At 40.9% G+C, this 21,961-nt stretch overlaps 1 protein-coding gene across 3 annotated transcripts in view; it reads right to left on the bottom strand.

The window, feature by feature from the left end:
* Nucleotides 1-2,524: 2,524 nt before the first annotated feature.
* Nucleotides 2,525-21,961, bottom strand: part of dnajc27 (DnaJ (Hsp40) homolog, subfamily C, member 27) — a 55,876-nt gene continuing 36,439 nt past the window's right edge. For 2 of the 3 annotated variants that reach the window (XM_060830729.1, XM_060830730.1), the window contains exons 3-7: nucleotides 14,338-14,407; nucleotides 9,940-10,104; nucleotides 4,766-4,888; nucleotides 4,056-4,213; nucleotides 2,525-2,840 (exon numbers count right to left, since the gene is read on the bottom strand). In XM_060830729.1, the coding sequence (XP_060686712.1) occupies nucleotides 2,708-2,840; nucleotides 4,056-4,213; nucleotides 4,766-4,888; nucleotides 9,940-10,104; nucleotides 14,338-14,407 (649 nt within the window). In that variant the 3' untranslated portion in view covers nucleotides 2,525-2,707. Of the gene's footprint in view, nucleotides 2,841-2,923; nucleotides 2,985-4,055; nucleotides 4,214-4,765; nucleotides 4,889-9,939; nucleotides 10,105-14,337; nucleotides 14,408-21,961 lie in introns of those variants that run through there. The other variant, XM_060830731.1, reaches the window with a different exon arrangement.

The raw sequence follows: 21,961 nt of genomic DNA, 5'->3' as shown, positions 1-21,961 counted from the left end.
CAAAACAACCCCATCCCCACTATTGCATAAATGCTGCCCCCTCCACACTTCACATCAGCTTTGATGAAGAGTCATCTTGACTCGAAACATTAACTTGTTCTCTCTCCATGGATGTTACCTGACCTGCTGTGATTTCCAGCATTTTTTTTGTTTTCAGAAGAAAAATAAACTGCTTTTGCCTAGCAACAGGAGTTTAGTGACACAGAAAGCCAGCAGCATGTAGAAGAAGAACTATATGTATGACTTATTCAGAATGAAGAGGCCGTTAGCAGCTGAAGTCCTGTTAATAGTAGTCTCCAAAGCATTCAATGCTGGAAAGACGCCATGATTTGTTTTGAAGCAAACTCCAGAAGCAGAAAGTTTTAAATAAGCATTAACTAAGAAATGACCAACATTTTAGTTAAGAAACGAAATAAGAGATGAACTAAACAAGATAGCTCTGGGTAAATGAAAATATATTGCTGAAAATAATTGATTATAGTCATGCCAACTGATCCAGCAGCTTTAAGCTGGAAGGCATGGCGACCCTTCACTGAGATCTGGGTGTATGCAAGGTTGTTATGAATGTTGAATCTTAATTTCTTATATTTCTAATAAGACTGCTTGAAATAGTTATTGCTAGGTGCACATTTTCCTTCTGTTACGTAATAAAACTTTGTTATTTGGTTAAGGAAGGCTGTCGACATCGAGAAGACAGGATGCCTTCTTGTGGATCGTTTCAGAGAACATCTCTGGGACACCACAACCATCAACGCCACTGCCCCGTGGATGAACACTTCAACTCCCCCTCCCACTCCATCAAGGACATATTCCGCCTTGGGACCCTGCAACAACATGGGATAAATGTGGATTTCAACAGCTTCCACATTCCCCCTCTCCCTACATTATCCCAGTCCCAAGTGTTCAACTCGGCACCGCCCTCCTAACCTGTCCATCACCTTTTCCATCTATCAGATCCACCCCACCACCCCTCCCCCTACCCCAGCTTGGCACCTTCTCCCTCACCTTCATCTATTGCTTTCTCAGTTCCCTTCCCCCCAAACTCTTCCCCTCCCAATTATCTCTCAGCTCCCGGCCTACAAGCCTCATTCCTGAAGAAGGGCATATGCCTGAAATGTCGATTCTCCTGCTCCTCGAATACCCTCTGACTTGCTGTACTTTTCCAGCAACACACTCTTGACTCTGTTATTTGGTTAAAGATATGTTGGCAACTTTCTTGTGAATATATTTAGTGACGGACTTCCGTGGTAAACAAAACTTGTGGTTTCTCAAGCTGTGTCTCATATTGAGATCTGAATTCAATATTACATCACCTGAAATCGGAGCAGACTTCATGTGCAGACAGAAGCCAAAAAGGATGGATCAGCTGTTAAACCACCTACTACTACCAAGTGTTTTGGTCACATGTGAAGAATATGTATGTCACCTGTAACGGGTTAGTAACACTGTACTTTCACCAATAATAAAAAAAAACAAAGCAGGAACATCCCCCAAGTCAATACAATCAACTTTCAGTAATTACTAAGGCATAGACTTTGAGGACGGCACGGTGGCTCAGTGGTTAGCACTGCTGCCTCACAGCACGGGCAACTGTCAGTGTGGAGTTTGTACATTCTCCCTGTGTCTGCATGGGTTTCCTCCAGGTGCTCTGGTTTCCTCCCACAATCCAAAGATGTCCAGATTAGGTGGACTGGCGTGCTAAATTGCCCACAGTGTTCAGGTAAATGTGTACGATAGGTGCATTAGCCATGGGTAAAATTAGAGTAATAGGGTAGGGGAAATGGGTCTAGGTGGGTTACTATTCGGGGGGAGGGGGGTTGGTGTGGACTTGTGGGCAAAATAACCTGTTTCCACACTTTAGAAATTCTATAATGAAATAAACCAGCAGACCAGAAATGAAAGATGATGAGCACTTCAGCAATCATTGAGTAACCAACACCTCAGTGGTGAAGAGTTTGAACTTCATTCAAAGACAGTTGCAGAAAATGGAGTATGGGATGCAGGTATTTGTGTCAGTGATAGTCCACAAAAAAGATGATTTTCTGAAAATAAAATCATGTGGAAGACCATGAGAAAATGACTCATCTGTTCTTCTGTTACGAGCAGCATTAAAGATGAATTAAGTCGTGTGACTGCAGTATGATGAGAATCTCGGCAAACAGTGTTGAGGCTCTTTGAATAGGAAAAGTGAAGCTTTATGTACTGAAGGAAGGAGGCTGTTAAATAGGGCACCTGAATTAGGATATCATGTGCTAAGGTGGAGAGAAGTAATACAATATTGATCCAGTGCTCATCTCTGCTTTTTGAAGGTCTTGCATTCAGCACATCTCAATTTCCTTTCAATCCCCAACTCAACCTAGAATACATATCTCCCTCAACAGTAGACCTGTTTAATACTCTTCGCATGGCCCAACATCTCTGAACTTCTTTTCCTTGAAAGGACATTGCTGTAGCTTGCCTTTTTTTTAACATGGTGTTTACAGTAAACAGGTTATATTAACAAGTGTAAGAAATACAACAAATCTCAATGTTCAGGTTTATTAATCCTGAAACCAACATCCAATTATTAAGTCACTGACTTCTTATTTACACCAAGATCTGAATTACAGATAGTGCAACACTCAGTTTGGACAAAGACAATTTCATCTCTGTTGTCAGAGTCAAAGTGGACCTTGATGGTACGGGACCTTGATGGTACTCCCCTTTACTACTTGATGTTTTTCAGCAACACAGTCCGTGCATTGACGACAGCTTTGAAGGCATCTTCACTCCCTGGTGCAAGGCACTTGTCTGGATGAAGCAGCATGGCCATCTTCCGATAGGCTTTGTTTACCTCATCCCTGTAAAATGGACACAGTCTCAGGGTCCACAATTACCCTCTGGTACGAACAATATGGCCATGAATGCAGCTTTATAAGACTTTGGTTAGGCCACAGTACTGCATTCAGTTCTGGTTGCTACATTACAGGAAGGATGTGGAGGCTCTGGGAAAAGATCCAGAAGATTTACCAAAATGCTGTTTGGATTAGAGGATATAAACTATTAAAAGAGGCTAGAAAAACTTGAGTTGTTTTCTCTGGGTGGCAGAGACTGAGAGGAGACTTGATAGAAGTCCATAAGATTATGAGATGCATAGATAGGGTTGATGGTCAGAATCTTTTTCCTAGAGTTGAAATGCCTAAAACTAGGGGGCACACATTTATAGTGAGAGAGGAAAGTTCAAAGGAGATGTGAGGGGCAAGTTCTTTAAACACAAGAGAGTGGTAGGAGTGTAGAACACGTGACTAGGGATAGTGGTGAAGGCAGATAAAATAGGGCCGTTTAATAAACTTTTAGATAAGCACATGAATATGTAAGGAATGGAGGGATATAGACCAAGGGCAGACAGAAGGGATTAGTTTAATTTGGAGTCATGTTTGGCACAACATCATAGGCCAAATGGCCCATTGCTGTGCTGTACTGTTGTATTCTGTTGTATCATAAGGAGCATAAATATTTTGGGCACAACTCAGTTCTGATATGAAAAGGTCTACCCTTTTTCTAACACTTATGGGGCATTTATTCTTTTCCACTATTTCAATTTTTGTGATCCCATCGTCAGGTTAGAGCACCAAAGTGGCATTGTTACTGGACCAATGACATGAGATTGAACATAATCCATCTGTGACTTCAAATGTTACCAGGATAACCTGAATATAAGATCAGGAGTCATTGGTTTTCTCTAATCCAGAAAGCTGATGGTGTCCTGTTCTTAAGTTTTTTCAAAGTATATGCAAGAATAATCGATTTTGGGTACCAAGTGAATTATACGATAGGGAATACTGCAAGAAGGTTAAATTGATGAAAATATTAGCCATGGTCCTGGCAAATGATGAAACAAGCTCAAAGAGCAAAACAGTCTACGCTAACTCCTACTTCTTAAGTTCTTATTTATATAGCAATACTGCCTGTATTGTCCATGACCTGGAACTGGTACTAATCCACATGCAGGCTTTACTCTAATAGGAAAGTTTATTTTACTGCGTGATAATAATATGTAGGTGAGTTTGCTTTACCTAGAGGCTCCAGGCTTCATTCCCAAAATTTCCCAACTATCCTTGCTGTTGCGTATCTTGCGGATGGTGTCTGCCTGCTCCTTAGTAAACCCTAAGCTCACACTGGACTGAGGTCGTTTACCATTCTCACACAAATCCAGGATTGCTGAGAAGAATGCCTGGAATCAGACAGAATGTAGAAAAAAGGAAAATAAGGATTAAACAGGAATTTGGCACAGTACTCTTTGTAGATCATGGCACACAGTAGATATTCTGCTCCGCGGTTTTTGTAGTATTCCTAGGAATCACATGCCACTCCCTGGGAATCACAGCACAGACTCCAGGGGAATTGTGGCGTGTACTCCTGGGGGATTCATAGCGTGTGTTCCAAGGGGAATTGCAGCATGGCAAACCCAGGTAACACAGCAAAGTGTTCCGTGGAATCACAGCATGATGATCACTGATCTCAGGAATCACAGTGTACAGGTCCTGGAGAATCATTATGTACCACTCCCTGGAATCACCATATGGGGAGAATTTTTGATGGTGGTGGGGATGAAGGGAGTTCTTTATTGTGCCCAAAATAGGGAACAAGAATATTCTCTGATCACAGACGTATGAACAGACCACAGTCTGTGGCTGCTTGCTCCCAGGTGTTTCTTATCATCATCTAACCCTGCAACTTTCCTCTGGTCACGAGCTCATTGGAATGATTCCAGCATTTGTGGTACCTGGAACATCTCATTAACGCCCTCTCCAGACTGCGCTGATGTTTCAAAGTAGTGGAACCCTCGGCTCTCTGCCCAAAGCCGTCCCTCACTCTCATCGATCACACGCCGTTTCCCACAGTCAACCTAGAGGAAGGAAAATAAAAATAAGAACAGGAAAAGAAGGCCCGCTCCACTTGCAGTAAGCAAGGGCTTTGATTTCATCAATTCATTTTGTGATGAAATAGGTGATAATTAGAAAAGAAATTCAAAAGTATGTATTAAAGCAATACCTTCCATGCCTTGCACCCAGGACAAGTATAGCACAGGATGTCTTACAGAGTACACCTTCTGTTACACTGTCTCCATCAAATACCCCCATGACAGGTACAGCACAGAATTAGATACAGAGCGAAGCTCCCTCTACATTTAATTCTGCACAAAACATTGTGCTAAGGGATGTCACTCTTCGAGAAACCCAACAATTTCTTAAACGTATGCTTTTTTGAAATAATCACATAATAATTTAAATAAAATTAGAAGTTCTGGAGAAGTCAGCAGGTTTAGCAACATCTATGAAGGAAAAATACAGAGTTAGTTTTTCAATTCCAATATAACTTTTTTTTTCTAAGTACTGGACTTGAATAGTCAGTTTATTTCCATAGTGGAATTCTTCTGCTTTTCATGAACATGATGTAACTTGGTCAATTTTCCACATTGCCAGGTGGATGCTGCACTGCAATCATTTAACCCCATCCACTGCTTTCACAGCAGCCAGCAGTTCAGCAATTTGTGTACTTTTATCTTCTCAGCGTCCTTAATAAAAGGATTCTTTTTCCCATTTTTACTTTTCTCAAAATTTTGAAACAACAGGACTCAAATACCAGGAAGTTTAGCATATGAATGATGACCGAAAAATAATAAATTTCAAACTTTTCTGGTCACTCAATAAGTTGTCATTTGTGCAGGCTTAACTTCACTAATGATTTATTTCCACTTACATTACAGTGAATCACAGCGTTGTTCGACCCTGGTACTAAATTCTGATATGACAGAGCTCACATCTGATGCTACATGACTGCATATTCAATTCAATCAATTAATCAAACTTTGCAACTGTTCTGTCTCTTATTTGGATGTAATATCAGATTCTGTAATGGCTTAGCAAGATTAACCAGGATGAGAATAGTATTCTCCAAAAGGTGCCAGAAATCCCTTTTTAGATTCCTCTTTAATCTTATGAGTAACATATTTCTCAAATTTCATATGATCACATCATATAAAATTCTGTGCTATCAACATCTTGGGGGTTACCACTACCTAGAAACTGAACTGGCCATATAAAGAGTGTGGTTATAAGAGGTGGTCAGAGACTAGGGACTCTGTGATAACTAACTCACCTCCTGACTCCCCAAAATCTGCCCACCATCTACAAGACATAAATCAGGGGTGTGATGGAATTCTCTTCACTTGCCTGAATGAGTACAGCTCCAACAATGCTCAAGAAGCTTGACACCATCCAAGACAAAGCAGCCTGCTTGACTGGCGTCCTCAACACAGCCTTCAAAATTTATTACAATGCACTGCAATGCCTCACAAGGATTTCTCCAATAGCATCTTCCAAATTCATAATCTCTACCATGTCAAAGGACAAGGGTAAATGTTACAACTAGGAAATTACTGATAATCAAGCCCCACTACTCCACCAACTACATCCTGAGTATAAATGTACTGAGTCATCCCACTGAATGACCGTTCCACTCTTGTGCTGTTATTACCCACTTAGCAAAGTGTCTGATTCTCAAGCCCCACCACTCCAGTGTCGTTTCATAAATTAACTGTTGGCCAAGGTCTGGAAATAAAGAATAGAATGTGATAACTTCTTGAGTCCATTTTTCCTGTTGACAAATCTGAATTGTTGACAGCTCTAGATTGATGATAGATGAACTGTTCTGAATCCAACCAACTTGGATTTGAACCTATGAGAATTGGTCACAGTCCATTAATTTAGGTTTTACCAGTTAGAAAGAAACATTGGCATTTGGGAACTCAGTCAGGTTCTAGGGACTTTGCTGAGAACGGGATATCAGGAGAGTCCTGCAGCTTCAGAGATGGCTTCCTTATTCTGACTCCTGTGTCCATAGTACAGAATACAAAGTCCAAAGAGTGTTTCAAGGCAACTGTTAATAGAGACCCCTATTCCTCTCAAAGCCAATATTTTACTTTCAATAATTAAAGTAATAAATCCCAAAAAGACAGGTAGGAAGGAAAGGGTTCTGGGGCAGCATTGTTAATATAGGATGGAATAAGTACAAAAACAAGGAATTATATTGGATTGGAAGATGTAGAATTCATATGGGTGGAGGTAAGAAATATAAAGGAGAGAAGACACTGGTAGGAGTAGTCTACAGGCTTCCTAACAGAAACTTTATGGTGGAACAGAGAATAAATCAGGAGATATTGAGGGCATTATTCATGGGTGACTTTAATCTCCATGTACATTGGGATTATCAGACTGGCAGAGGAAACCATGACAAAGAATTCATAGACCACATTCAGATTCCTAGAACACTTTTGTGAACCCAACCAGGGATTAGGCTTTTTTAATCTGGCGATGTGTAATAAGAAAAGTTTAATAAATGATGTCAGAGTAAAAGGTATCCTAAAAACAATGATCATAACATGGTAGACTTTAGCATTCAGTTTGACAGGGACAAATCTGGGTCAGGAACAATTGTACTAAGCTTAAATAAATGAAATTGCAAAGGAATAAGAGCAGAACTGGCTGGAGTGGAATGGGAAGAGAATTTGACAGTAAAAACGGTTGAGGAAAGAGAGCAGATGTTTAATAGTCTATGGATCAGAGCAAAGATATATCCCAGTAAGAAATAAGGATTAGAGAGTCTAATCACCAGTGAATATAGCCCTTACTGATTCCACCTCTCACCATATGTCAGTCCCACCAACCCAGCAATCAGTACGGGTAAACATCCTCTACACTCCCTCAATAGCCAGATCAAACCTGTTCACAATATTCCAGATACGGTCTTACCAATACCCTGCACAGTTGCAGTAGGACAACCATTCTCCTGTACCCCAATTGACGAGCTATGAAAGCCAACATACCATTTGCCTTCTTCACTGCCTGCTGCACCTCCATGATAACTTCCTGTGACTGGTGTACAAGGACACCCAAATCTTGTTGCACTTGCCCCTTTCCTAATCTATCACCATGCATGCACTCTAATTCCACTGTGGACTTCATTTCTTTGTTCCTTATCCTGAATTAACTTCCTGACAAAGTCATTGGTACCACCCTTCCCTTGGAGAGTGTCCTGTACCTACTTGTGACATCCTTGATCCTGGCACCAGGCAAGCAACATACCATCCTGGAGTTATGTTGGTGGTTACAAAAACATTTATCTGTTCCCATATCAAATGAAGGCTCTATTACAAGCACACTTGCTTTCTTCTTCCTTCTCTTCTGTACAGCCAGCCTGTTTTAGTGTCAGAGGCTTGGCTCTGATAGCAGGAACCAGCATCTTCATCAGTTTACAAAATGGAAAACTGATTTGTGAGGGGACACCAGGGGACTCCTGCACTACCTGCAGGATTCTCTTTGACAGCTTGATGGCCACCTGGAGGGGAAGTGATGGCTTAGTGGTAGTATCACTGGACTATTAATCCAGAGACCCCAGGAATATTCTGGGAACTTAGCTTTGAATCTTGCTATGGCAGATGGCAGAATTTTAATTTTAAAAAACCTGGAATTAAGAATCTGGTGACAATCATAAATCCATTATCGACTGTCAGGAAAACACATCCTTACCTGGTCTGGCTTACATGTGATTGCAGACCTACAGCAATGTGGTTGACTCTTAACTGCCCTCTGAAATGGATAATAAATGCTGGCCTAGCTAGTGACACCCTCACCCATTGAATGAACATTAAAGAAAACCCATTATATTCTTCTCTCCAGTTTCCTGAATTGTGATGTGACCATTTCTCTTAAAGTACTATCCATGTAACTCTCAGCCTTGCATATGTGACACAGTGTCTCCAGCCATCGCTTACACCCCGAATCCTCAAGTTTCAACAGCTGAACACACTTCCTGTATGTTTGAAGGACACTGGTAGAGTCCATATCTTCTTATATATTACAGGTTCTATCACCATGCATGCACTCTAGATATATTTTCTATTCATCTAAACTCACCTTCCGTGTTGTAAATTTACTAGCATTCCTAACTTTTCTAATTCTTATTAAAGATACTTCTATTGCCTTAACTTTAATCTCTTTCTCTCATTCTACTTTGGTTCACTTATCCTCTTATTATTTATTATTACTCTTATCCTATTATGCTGGCTCTGATGTTCACTTTCACTGAGCCAGGGATCTCGAAGATGAAGTTCTTCAATCTTTTATATCATCGGTTACACTCCAATGCTATAGTCCTCCATTGAGCAACTAACTGTCCTTCAAGATGTATCAAAGTCTCAAGAGCCTTCATCAGCATCCAATCTTTTTTCTAATTCACTCACGGGACGTGCTGGCCAGCATTTTATTGCCTGTCCTTAGTTGCCTTCAATAGGAATCAACTGGCATCCAACTCACAAAACACTTTGCTTCTGGTATTAATTTTATTAGGAAAAGATAATGCCAAGGCTATACTTGATTTGATAGGGATGGTAAACTGTGTCTGTATATTTATACCATTTTTGCACAGATAATTTGATTCAGATGCTGAGAAAATCAGAGGACAATTGTATCCTGACAATTTACACATTTTCTGCCACTTTCTGGAATGATCACATTCCTAGAACAGGTACAGCATGCAGTTAGGCACAATGTAAAGCTCCTTCTACACATTCCCAGCATGTACAACACGGAGATAGATACAGAATAAAGTTCCTATTGCATTGTCCCCATCACTCTCAAGGCAAGTACAGCACCGAGGCAGAAACAGAGTAAAGGTCTCTCTACCAGTACTAAGTGTCAGAAGTCTCACAATACCAAGTCATTCTTCACCTGATGAAGGAACAGCGCTCCAAAAGAATTTGATTTCATATAAACCTATTGAACTATAACCTGGTGTCATGTGACTTCTGACTTTGTCCATCCCAATCCAACATTGGCATCTTCACACCATATCCTAAGTGTGGAGAAGAAGCAAAATAATGTAAATATAATGTGTTACCTTATTAGCACAGACAATGAACACAATGTTCTCCATGTTCCCATGAGGTCCCAATTCCTGCTTCATCTCAGCAAGCCATCCCTCCAGCGCATCGAAGGAATCCTTCAGGCCAACATCGTAGACAAGGATCACACCTTGAGTGTCTTTGTAAAATTCATTGCGTACCTATCACAAAAACAAAAATCACCAGCAAGCAAACTATCAAACAATGCTGCTCACATTCACAATGGTAATTGGGAATTCTACCTTTTGCAGTTCAGGACAGTGGGTCATTTGAGAACATCAAGCATGGGTAAAATATGAGGCACTCCAAATAATGACTCATTGTAAACCGTTGTAATGCAGATCAGAAGTAATCTCCAAGCAATGGCTACAGCATAACAGAATGGCAAGAAATGGAATGACAAAATAGACACTTTTTTTTCTTTATTCATTCATGAGATGAGGGCATTGCTGGCTTGGCAGCATTTAATGCCCATCCCTAATTGCACACAGGGCAGTTGAGAGTCAACCACATTGCTGTGGGTCTGGAAGCATGTGTAGGCCAGACCAGGTAAAGATGGGAGATTTCCTTCCCTAAAGGACATTAGCGAACCAGGTTTTTCATCAGGTTCTTAATTCCAGATATTTGTTGAATTCAAATCCCACCATCTGCCACAATGGAATTCGAACCTGGGTCACCAGAACGTGATCTGGGCCATCCCCTACTTCAGTGAATAAGGCACCATTTAAATCAGATAGAAAAGCAAGAGAAAGGAGAAGGTAAATATTGGGGCTGTTTAAATTTATGGACTCATAAAAGAATAGCTTTATGGACAAGTTTTAAATTATTTCCACGTATGGAGTCAGCTATTACGAGGGGGCATAGGACTGATATTAGGGGTAGATTCTTTACTCAGCAAGTCGTGAGTTCATGGAATGCCCTGCCAGTAACAGTGGTGGACTCTCCCTCTTTATGGGCATTTAAACGGGCATTGGATAGGCATATGGAGGAAAGTGTGCTAGTGTAGGTTAGGTGGGCTTGGATTGGCGCAACATCGAGGGCCGAAAGGCCTGTACTGCGCTGTATTTTTCTATGTTCTATGTTCTATAGAGGGATAGATCAAAGTAGATGTAAAGAACATTTCCAGTCTTAAACTGGGGGTGCATAAGTGCAAGATTAAATGAAAAAGATTTCAGATCAAGAGCAGGATAAGCTTATTTATAGAAGAAGAATTATTGACGCTTTGGGATTCAGCATGAATGACTGAAGCAAAGATCAGGTAAATGTTCTAATAATTCCATTACTTCAGTGGTCGTGGCATAATATAATACTGAACACAATCACCAAAGTGGCCCATGATATGTTTTATCTATGCTAGTTTCATAATATATAATACAATTTTAACAGGTTTTTCTAAGAAACAAAGTACTGTTTTTATAAAAGCAAGAACTACTCAAAGGTGCAAAGCCAATTAACATATATATTGAAGTATAACTACTGGCCCTACAAAATAATTTTAATTCACATGCACACACACTAGCTGAAGAAAAATGAAGAAATTTTCTGCACAGATAATTTTTAAAAATACATCCTTTGGCCAAATGATTAATTCTTGAAGAAAATGAATAAAATATGAAAAGTTTCAGCTCTCGTTCCTGGTACATCTACACAGATGTCACCAGATCTGTGCAGTGTCACAAGGATCTTTGGAGAAGCAAATTGTTCAAGAGATGTCAAAAGGAAGTTTCCTAGAAATTTCTTAGGAGAATAGTTGCATCTATTCTTTCAGCCTTCACTCTGGGTTATCAGATGATTTTTTAAAACAATTGGAAGAGGGTAACTTCTCTCTGCAAGTCACACACCAACTCAGTTCCAAACAACATCAAATAGCCACAACTCCTGACAGCAATCTCAGACCTGTGACTTTAAGTAAACAAGTCCAAGTAATTAGCTTAAGATATGTGACTTCCAGTGACTTTAAAAAGTGTCTCTTCAGTGATCTTTTAAAAGAAAATTCAGTCTTTTAAAATTAATTAATTTCCCCAAGTCTTTAAATCACAAGACTGTACAAAAAGTTAATAACGCAAGCGATTCCTTAACAGTGTTTAATACCTGGCTGGATGGGTGGGAGAAAAGATAAAGGATGATTGATTGATTGATTGTCATATGTACCCGAGGTACAGTGAAAAGTTTTGTTTATGAGCAGTACAAGCAGAGCATAGTAAGCAAGGATGTACAGATCAAAAACACTTAGACAGAGGCACACAGGTTACACTGCACAGGTTGCCCACTCGGCGAGATCAGCGTGAGCAAGATCAGCTTTATTTAATGATTGAGAGTCCATTCATCAGGCTAATAATGGCTGGGAAGAAGCTGCTCCTGAATCTCCTTTGCATGTGTCTCCTGCCTGATGGAAGAGATTGTAGGAGATCATCACTGCGGTATGATGGGTCTTTGCTGATACTGGCAGCCTTTCCGCAGCAGCAAGTTGTGTAAATGGAGTCCATAATTGGAAGGTTGACTTTCCTGATGGTCTGGGCTGTGTACATCACCTTCTGTAGTTTCTTATGGTCCTAAGCAGAGCAGTTGCCATACCAGGCTGTGATGCATCCAGCAAATATGCTCTTAATGGTGCATCTGTAGAAATTGGTGACATTTGGACATGCCAAATTTCCTGAGCCACCTAAGGAAGAAGAGGTGTTGTTGTGCCTTCTTGTCATAGCATCTATGTGGGAAGTCCAGGACAGGCTGTCAGTTATCGTCATCTGAGGAACATGATGCTCTCCACCATCTCAACTTCAGTTCCGTTGATGTAGATGTGGGCATACTCTCCTCCTTTCCTTCTGAAGTGAATGATCAGTTCTTTAGTTTTGCCAACATTGAGAAAGAGGTTGTTTTCATTGCACCATATCATCAAGCCCTATACTTCCCTTCTGTATTTTGACTCATTGTTAGATATCTCTCCCACTAATGTGGTGTCTGCAGCAATCTTGTAGATTGCATTCGTCTCAAATTTGGCACAGAGTCATGTGTGTCCATGGAGTACAGTAGGAACTATGTACACTTCCTTGGGGATGCTGCAGTGTTGAGTGTTATTGTGGAGGAGGTGCAGTTGTCTATCTTCACTGATTGTAGTCTGTGGGTCAGAAAACTGAGGATCCAGTTGCAAAGGGTGGAGCCAAGACCATGGTCACAAAATTTTGAGGTCAGTCTGGCAGGGGTAATGGTGTTGAAGACAGAGCTGTAGTCAATGAGCAGGAGTCTGACAAAGGTATCCTTGTTGTCTATATGTTCCAAGAATAAGTGCAGGGCTAGGGATATGACATCAGTAGGCAAATTGTGGAGGATCAAGACAGGCTGGGAGACTGGAATTGATGTGGGTCATGACCAGCCTCTTGAGTCACTTAATGATTATGGAGGTCAGAGCCACTACCACAGATGGTAGTTATTAAGGCACATGTGCTTTCTTCGGTAAGGGGATAATGGTGGTCTTGAAGCAGGTGGGGGCGTCAGCTTGTGGCAGGAAGAGATTGAAGATGTTGGTGAGTACCTCTGCCAATTGGCCTGCACAGAATGTGGGACACCATCTTACCCGTCGCTTCTATTGGGTTGACTCCCAGGAAGACCGATCTGATATCTGCAGCGGTGATTGAAGGAATAGGTATGTCTGGGGCTATTGGAGCATGCATCACCACACTGCTGGCATTCTGCTCAAACTGAGCACAGAAAACATTGTGCTCATCAGGGAGGGATGTGTCTTTGTCCACTATCTTGCTCTGCCTCATTTTGTATCTTGTAATGTTGTTGAGGCCTTGCCATAGGCGGTGGGAGACTGGTAGGTTTGGCTCACTAATGTGGTCTCGTACTGCCTCTTGGCATCCCTGATTGCTTTGCAGAGGTCATAGCTGGATTTTCTGTATTGGTCTGGGTCACCTGACTTAAATACTGTACGTCTGGCCTCTAGTAGGGAGTGGGTGTCCTGATTCATCCATAGTGTACAGTTTGGGAACACTCCGATTGGCTTCTTTGGTACACAATCCACCACACATTTGCTAACAAAGCTCGTGCCAGTGGTGACATATTCATCTACGTGAATAGTAAGAGTAAATAGGATACGTTACCACTTGTGTGTAGAATACGCACTAAATCAACACGGACATTTTGAGTAGAACAACCCACCTGTTAGAATATCTCTTTCATTTTAATTCATTACTAGAAGTGCAAGAGAGTATTCCAGGAGGTTGAGTTTATTCCTCAACCAATATGAAAAATAAATAAACTGGTTATCTAATTGCAAACCATAAGATTCTGCTGTGTTCAAACTATTTAGTATGTTTGCCTACAAGCACTTTATCACATTCCGGCAAAAGGAAAAGCAAACATAAATGCAAGATCTTTCTCTCTTTCTTACCTACCTCATAGAAGAAAGGATGACCTGCCATATCAAAGATGTTAACTTTAATCTCTCGATCTCTCACCTGCACTCTGAAGGGTAAAAAAAAAACTAATTATACTTCTGTTCTACAATATTTATTCAAACCATATATTCAACCACCACTTTCCAAGGTATCAAAAATTGCTTCTTCCCAGGACCCTGTAGGTCTACCTACAATTCCTTCCATTTATAGCTTCTAAATCTAAACCAGTCCCACTTTCCAGCACTTGGCCTATAGCCTTGAATGTTATGACATTTCAAGTACTCATCCAAATACTTCTTAAAGATTGCAAAGTCTTCCCAGGCAGTGCATTCCAGATTCCCACCATCGTCTGAGTGAAAAAATCTTTAACCTAATTCCCAGCTAAATCTCTTACCCTTCACTTTGACAGTATGATGCTTGTTATTGACCATTCAGCTAAAGGGAACAGCTGCTTTCTATCCACTGTGTCCATGACCCTCATAATCTTATATGCCTCAATCAGGTCCCCCTCAGCCTTCTTGAATCTAAAGAAAAACAGTCTGACCTTATTCAGCCTCTCTTCAGAATGAAACTGCTCTATCCCAGCAACATTCTGGAGAATTACCTCTGCAACACTTCAGTGCAAACACATCTTTCCTAATACAGTGATCAAACTGCACACAGTACTTTGGCTGTAGCCTTACCAAAATGCTGTACAGTTCAAAAATAACCTCCCTGCTCTTATAATCTATGCCATGGTGTATAAAGTCATGTGTCCCATATGCCTTTTTAACCACTGTATAAACCTGTTCTGCCACCTTCAGGGATATGTGGACAAGCAACCCATGATCTGTTTGCTCCTCTGAGCTTCCTGCGTCCTGCCACTGAGTCCCACCTTGTGTTGTTATTTCATCCAAAGTGCATCACTTCACCTATCAGAGTTAAACTCCACTTGCCTATCTGACCAACCCATCTATATCCTCCTTTAACTCAAGTTATCCTTCTTTACTGTCAACCACCTGACCAACCTTTGTTCATCTGCAAACTTACTTATCATCTCCCACCACATGTTCACTATATTATTTATAAATTTCATGAACAATAAGGGACTTAATATCACTGGACATCAGGCTCAAATCACAACTCTCTGTCTCCTACCATTTAGCCAATTTTGTAAACAACTTGCCAAGTTACCCAGGATCCCACATGCTTTTACCTTCTTTATCAGCCTCTCATGTGGGACTTTGTCAAAGGTTTTGCTGATATCTTTACAAACTACATCAACTGCATTTCACTCATTGACACACCTAGTCACCACCTCAAAAACTTTAACCAAATTGTTAGGCATGACCACCTTCTGACAAAGCAATGCCTACCATCCCAACTCAAACTTGCCTCTCCAAGTGGAGTTTAATCTTTTCCTTCAAAACTTTCTCCAATAGTTTCTCTCCCACTGATGTAAAAGTCACTGGTCTATAACTCCCTGGCTTATCTCTACTGCCTCCTTGAAAAGTAGAACCATAGCAGCTGTCCTCAAGTCCTCTGACATCTCTTTTGGGGACAGAAGGGAACTAAAAGTTTGGAGAAGAGCCCTTGTAATTTCCTTCCTAGTACCCCACAGAAGAGTGGGAAACTAATCCAGTCCTTGGGATGTTCCACTTTTGATCCCTCCCCACCTCCCCCAACCATAAACCTTCAATACCTTTGCACTCCCTGAATCAAACTACTCAAGAATCTCATCTTTGTGAATTCTGTACCATTTCTCCAAAGTGAAGAACCTCGAGCATACATAAACAAAAAGTTCAGCTAGCCAAAAGATGGCTGGGAGAAAGCAGAGGCCTCTGAATCAAACCATCTTCTTAGTACACTGTCCTTCTTTGCAGTAAATGGGGCAAAGATGGCCAGGTTAGAGTGGGGCTCTTGAGTTACAACAGGCAATACGCATGACAAGATTTACCATTACAGCATAAAACATTGTCTTATGAGATGGGAGGCTGCCATCTCAAAAAATATTGCTTTGTTGAGGAGAGATTTCAGCACAGTTTTACCAGAATGATACTGAGAAAAGACTGCACAAATTTAACCTCGTGTTCCTTTGAATACAGTAGATTGAGAGGTACTCTGTTGAATTAACATTATTAAGTATTTCCATTACTGGGAAAATCCAGAGGAAGGAGTGCAACTATATCATTACCAGAAGAAGTCATATTGGTGACGCATTGAATCTTGCAAACCATTAAGACAATTTCAAGAACTTCAAATTTCAGACTATTTACATTCCACGAGAAAAAGGTATTGATTGATTAGCAAGTACACACGATTTGGTTGAAATGTTGCCATTGAGAAAGCAATGAGTGAGAAGAGGCTCCATAAGCTCCTTAGCAAGTCAAAAAAAGGTTCAAAGTTTGAACATATTTGAACATATGTTAGAACACAGCATAGTGGCTGACTCTTAACTGCCTTGTCGGCAATTAGGAATGGCAATAAATGCTGAACTAGCCAATGACATCCTCATTCCATGAATGAATAAAAACAATATTCTTTCCTTTGCAGAGAATGGAACCTCCTAATGAGTACATGATGGTTCTAATTTTCAAATGAAACTGAGGAAGCTCAGCAGTAGTGTCAGTGAGCATTCCTTCACATGAAGGGTAGAATTGTTTTTCGAATAGTACAGCACAAGAACAGGGCCCTTCAGACCACCACGGCTGTGCTATGATGCCATTCTATATAACCCCCAGCTGCCTGCATATGATCTGTATCCCTCTATTCCCTGCCTGTGGCTGTCTAAATGCCTCTTAAATATTCCTTCTGCTTCTACAACCTCCCTTGTCAGCATGTTCTAGGCACCAAACATCCTCTATTTTTATATTAAAAAAACTCTTTTAAACTTCCCTAAAACCTACCTTAAATCTATCCACTAGTATTTGACATTTCTACCCTGGGAACAAAACTCCGACAGTCTACCCTATTCATAACTCTCATAATTTTATATACATGTAATTCTCACCTTAACACCAAGAACAGCTATGTGAGAATCTTACTTATTGACTACAGTTCAGTTTTACAACACTATTATCCCCTCGAGACTGATTACTAAACTTAGTGATCTCGGACTAAGCCCCACTCTCTGCAACTGGATCCTCAGTTTCCTGGCCCACAGGCCACAGTAAATGAAGATTGGGGACAATATTTCATCTCACTAACACTCAACACTGGACCCCCCCAGGGGTGCGTACTCAGCCCCGTACTGTCCTCACTATGTACCCATGACTGCATCGCCAAATACCAGACTAATGCCATTTACAAGTTCGCTGATGACACCACCATAGTCGGCCGATTCTCAGATGGTGACGAAACAGCCTACAGATGGAAAACCTGGAAAAATGGTGCACTGAGAACAACCTAACTCTCAATGCTGGCAAAACCAAGGAACTCATTGTTGACTTTCCAGTTTCGATTGTTCTTAGTGTTATTAGAATACTGAATGGACTTATAAACTCTTAACATTTGCCTGTACCTGTGCTTTTGTTTACCTATTATTAACTCTGTGATCTGCCTGTATGGCTCGCAAGACAAAGCTTTTCACTGTGCCTTGTATACGTGACAATAAATTTAATTCAATTCTGGGATAACGTGCGTTTCAGCAGCACGATTTGACTATAATGTCGCTGAAGAATTAGGGAACAGTATTTTGAAGAACGCTTAACTCCGTTGGCAATAGCGCAATTCTTGCTGGGATCGGTTCATGCGCTTTGTTCTGCACGTACGTGACGTGCAAGCTGAAATCTCTGCGCTGGTCTGTGCATGCTCCGATATTGTTGCCATTCTGTGCATGCGCAATGTTGGTGCCAACACAGCAGCTTTCTGAGAAGTACTGTACAGACAGCAGCTATTTTACATTTATTAAATGTGCTGTGTTAAATTTACTTTTGTTAATAAATATGAATTCAACATTCACTTCAGCTCTGCTAACTTTGGGTTAGATGTTTGGGTGATTTTTAAACGATCAGGAGTGAAATTTCTTTGTTGGCCTGCCCCTAACCCCACTTTTCCCATAGGCGCCATTATTTCTATTAAGCAAGGTTTCACTGGAACGCAACTATGGCCTTATAGGAGAACTTCTGTACTTCTATCGGTCAAGTCTCAGCCTCTGATGCTCAAGCAAAAACACTCCAAGTTGTCCAATCTCTTGTTATAGCTGATATACTACAATTCAGGTGACAACCTGGTAAACTTCTGTTGCTCCCTCTCCCAAGCCTCCAAATCCTTCCTGTAGTATGGCAACCAGAATTGCACATAATACTCTAAGTACAGCCCAACTAAAGTTTTGTACAGTTACAACATGACTTGCCAACTTTTATACTCAATGCCCTGACTGATAACGGCATCATACCAGATGTCTTCTTTACTATCCTATCCACACGTGTTGCCACTTGCACCCCAAGATCCATTTGTATATCCATGCTCCTAAGGGTTCTGTCATTGACAGGAGACATTTCTCTTGCAGTTAACCTCAAATGCATCACCTCAAACTTACCTGGATTAAATCTCATCTTTGATTTCTCCACCCAACTTTCTAACTAATTTCTATCTTGCTATATTCTTTGACAACTTTTCTCACTATCCACAATTCCACCAATGTCTGTGTCGTCTTCAAACTTACTAAGCAGGCCACTCACATTTTAAACAACAGAGATCCCAGTACTGATACTTGTGGAACACCATTGGTCACAGAGCTCCAATTGGAAAAATATCCTCCAAAACTATCCTCTGCCTTCTATGACTAAGCCAATTTGAATCTAATTTACCAATTCACCATGGATCCCACACGACTTAAATCTTCTCGACTAGCCCACAATGAGGGTCCTTGTCAAATGCTTTTGTAAAGTCCACGTAGAAACAAGAGAGTAAAAGTAACTAGAAGGAGAATAGGTTCCCTTAAAGATCAAAGAGGCCATCTTTGTGTTAAATCTGAAGAGGCTGGAGAGATATTAAATGAATACTTCATGCCAGTTTTTACTGTGGACAAAGAAATGGAGGCCAGAGAACTCGAGGATATAAATAATGATGCATTGAAAACAGTTCACATTGTAGAAGTAATAGTGCTAGAAGTCTTAGAAAATATACAGGTGGATAAATGCCTGGGACTTGATCTAGTGTATCCCAGGACTTTGTGGGAAGTTAGGTAGGAAATTGCAGGATCTCTAGTAAAATTATTTGCATCAACTGTAACGATGGGTGAGGTGCCAGATGACTGGAGAGTGCCTAATGTCATAGAGATGTACAGCACAGAAACAGACCCTTCGATCCAACTTGTCCATGCCGACCAGATATCCCAACTCAATCTAGTCCCATCTACCAGCACCCAGTCCATATCCCTCCAAACCCTTTCTATTCATATACCCATTCAGATGCCTTTTAAATGTTGCAATTGTACTGGCCTCCACCACTTCCTCTGGCAGCTCATTCCATGCACGTACCACTCGCTGCATGAAAAAGTTATCCTCTAGATGTCTTTTAAATCTTTCCCCTCTCACCCTAAACATATGCCCTCGAGTTCTGGCTCCTCCACCCCACGGAAAAGACTTTGTGTATTTATCATATTCATGCCCCTCATGATTTTATAAACCTTTATCAAGTCACCCCTTAGCCTCCTACACTCCAGGGAAAACAGCCCTAGCACTTCTTCACTATCCTATCTATCTGCGACTCCACTTTCAAGGAGCTATGAACCTGCACTCCAAAGTCTCTTTGTTCAGCAACACTCCAAGGACCTTATCATTAAGTGTATGAGTCCTGTTAAGATTTGCTTTCCCAAAATGTTGTGTCTATGTTTAAGAAGGGATGTAATGAAAAACCTGGGAACTGTACAGACCTGTGAGTCTGACTTCTGTGCTGGGCAAGATGTTGGAAGGTATTTTGAAAGATAGGATTTATATGCATTTGGAGAGGCAAGAAATGATTAGGTTTTGTGTGGTTTTGAGCTGGGGAAATCATGTTTCACAAACTTGATTGAGCTTATTGAGGAAGAAACCAAGAAAATTGATGAGGGTAGAATGGTAGACATTGTTTACTTGGACTTTAGTAAAAAGGTTTGGCATGGTAGACTAATCACTAAAGTTAAATCACATGGGATTCAGGGTGAGCTTACCAAGTGGATACAAATTCACTTAGCAGGAGACAGAGTGTGATGGTGAGGCTTATGACCTGTGGTGCTCCACAGGGATTGGTGCTGGGTCCAATTTTGTTTGTTATTTATATAAACGATTTAGATTAAAACATAGAAGTTATGGTTAGTAAGTTTGCAATTGACACCAAGATTGGTAGGATAGTGGACAGTGAAGAAGATTATTTAAGATTACAGGGAGCTCTTGATCAATTGGATCAATGAACTGAAGAGAGGCACATAGAATTTAATTTGGATAAATGTGAGATATTGCATTTTGGTAAAACAAACAAGTGCAGAACTTAAACAATTAAAAGTAGAGCCTTTGGTAGTGCTGTTAAACAGAAATACCTAGCGGTTCAGATAGATAGTCATCTGATGTTTTCATCACATATAGATAGGGTGGCTAAGTAGACGTGTAGCATGCTTGCCTTCATTGCTCGGATCTTTAAGTATAGGAGTTGGGATGTTATGTTGAGATTGTACAGGCCGTTGGTAAGGCCTCTTCTGGAATACAGTGTCCAGTTCTTGTCGCCATTATAGAAAGAATATTATTAAGCTGGGGAGGGGTCAGAAGAGATTTGCCAGGATATTGCAGGAATGGAAGGTTTGAGTTATGAGGAGAGACTGGATAGATTGGGACATTTTTCACAGGCATGTAGGAGGTTGAGGGGTGAACTTCTAGCAGTTTATAAAATCATGAGGGGCAGATATAAGGTGAATAGCTAAGGTCTTTTCCTCAAGTTAGTAGAGTCCAAAATTAGTAACTCTCTGTAAATCTTTTTTGCACCCTTTCAAGTTTAATAAGCAGGGTGACCATAATTGTATACTCCAAATGTGGCCTGACCAATGTCTTGTATAGCCATAACATGACACTCCAACTCCTGTCCTCAATGCTCTGGCCGACAAAGGCAAGCATGCTAAAATGCTCTCTTCACCACCCTGTCTGCCTGTGATGCCCACTTTCAAGGAACAATGTACCTGCACCCAGGGTCTCTCTGTTCGGCAACACTCCTCAGGGCTCGACCAGGTCCTTCCTACTCTGAAAGAGATCCCAATGATGCAAATACCTGAAGCCATCTCTTCAGCAATGCATTCAAGTGTATCATCTTTCTATTTCTTATGTCACTTGAACTTGGCAGAGAGAGTACTTCTGGGATTACAATCCTAGTGGTCCTGCTTTTCAACTTACTATCTGACTCCCTAAATTCCCTTTGCAGAGCCTCATCTCTCTTCCTGCCTATGTCGTTAATACTAATATGGACCATGACCTCGAGCTGCTCACCCTCCCCTTTCAGAGACATCCTTTACCCTGGCACTAGGGAATCAACATATTATTCTAGAGTCAAGCTTGGATCCCCAGAAATATCATTTTGTGTCCCCTACACTTCGACCCTCGCTGTGTCACTGATCTGGCTGCTGTTCTTGCTTTCCTCTGAGAGGCCATCCCCATCAACAGTATCCAGAAAGCAT

Source organism: Hemiscyllium ocellatum, chromosome 10, assembly GCF_020745735.1.
Source record: "Hemiscyllium ocellatum isolate sHemOce1 chromosome 10, sHemOce1.pat.X.cur, whole genome shotgun sequence".
In the NCBI taxonomy this organism is placed as follows: Eukaryota; Metazoa; Chordata; class Chondrichthyes; order Orectolobiformes; family Hemiscylliidae; genus Hemiscyllium; species Hemiscyllium ocellatum.
The sequence above is the reverse complement of the archived record's forward strand: the minus strand, read 5'-3'. Positions and strand labels throughout refer to the sequence as shown.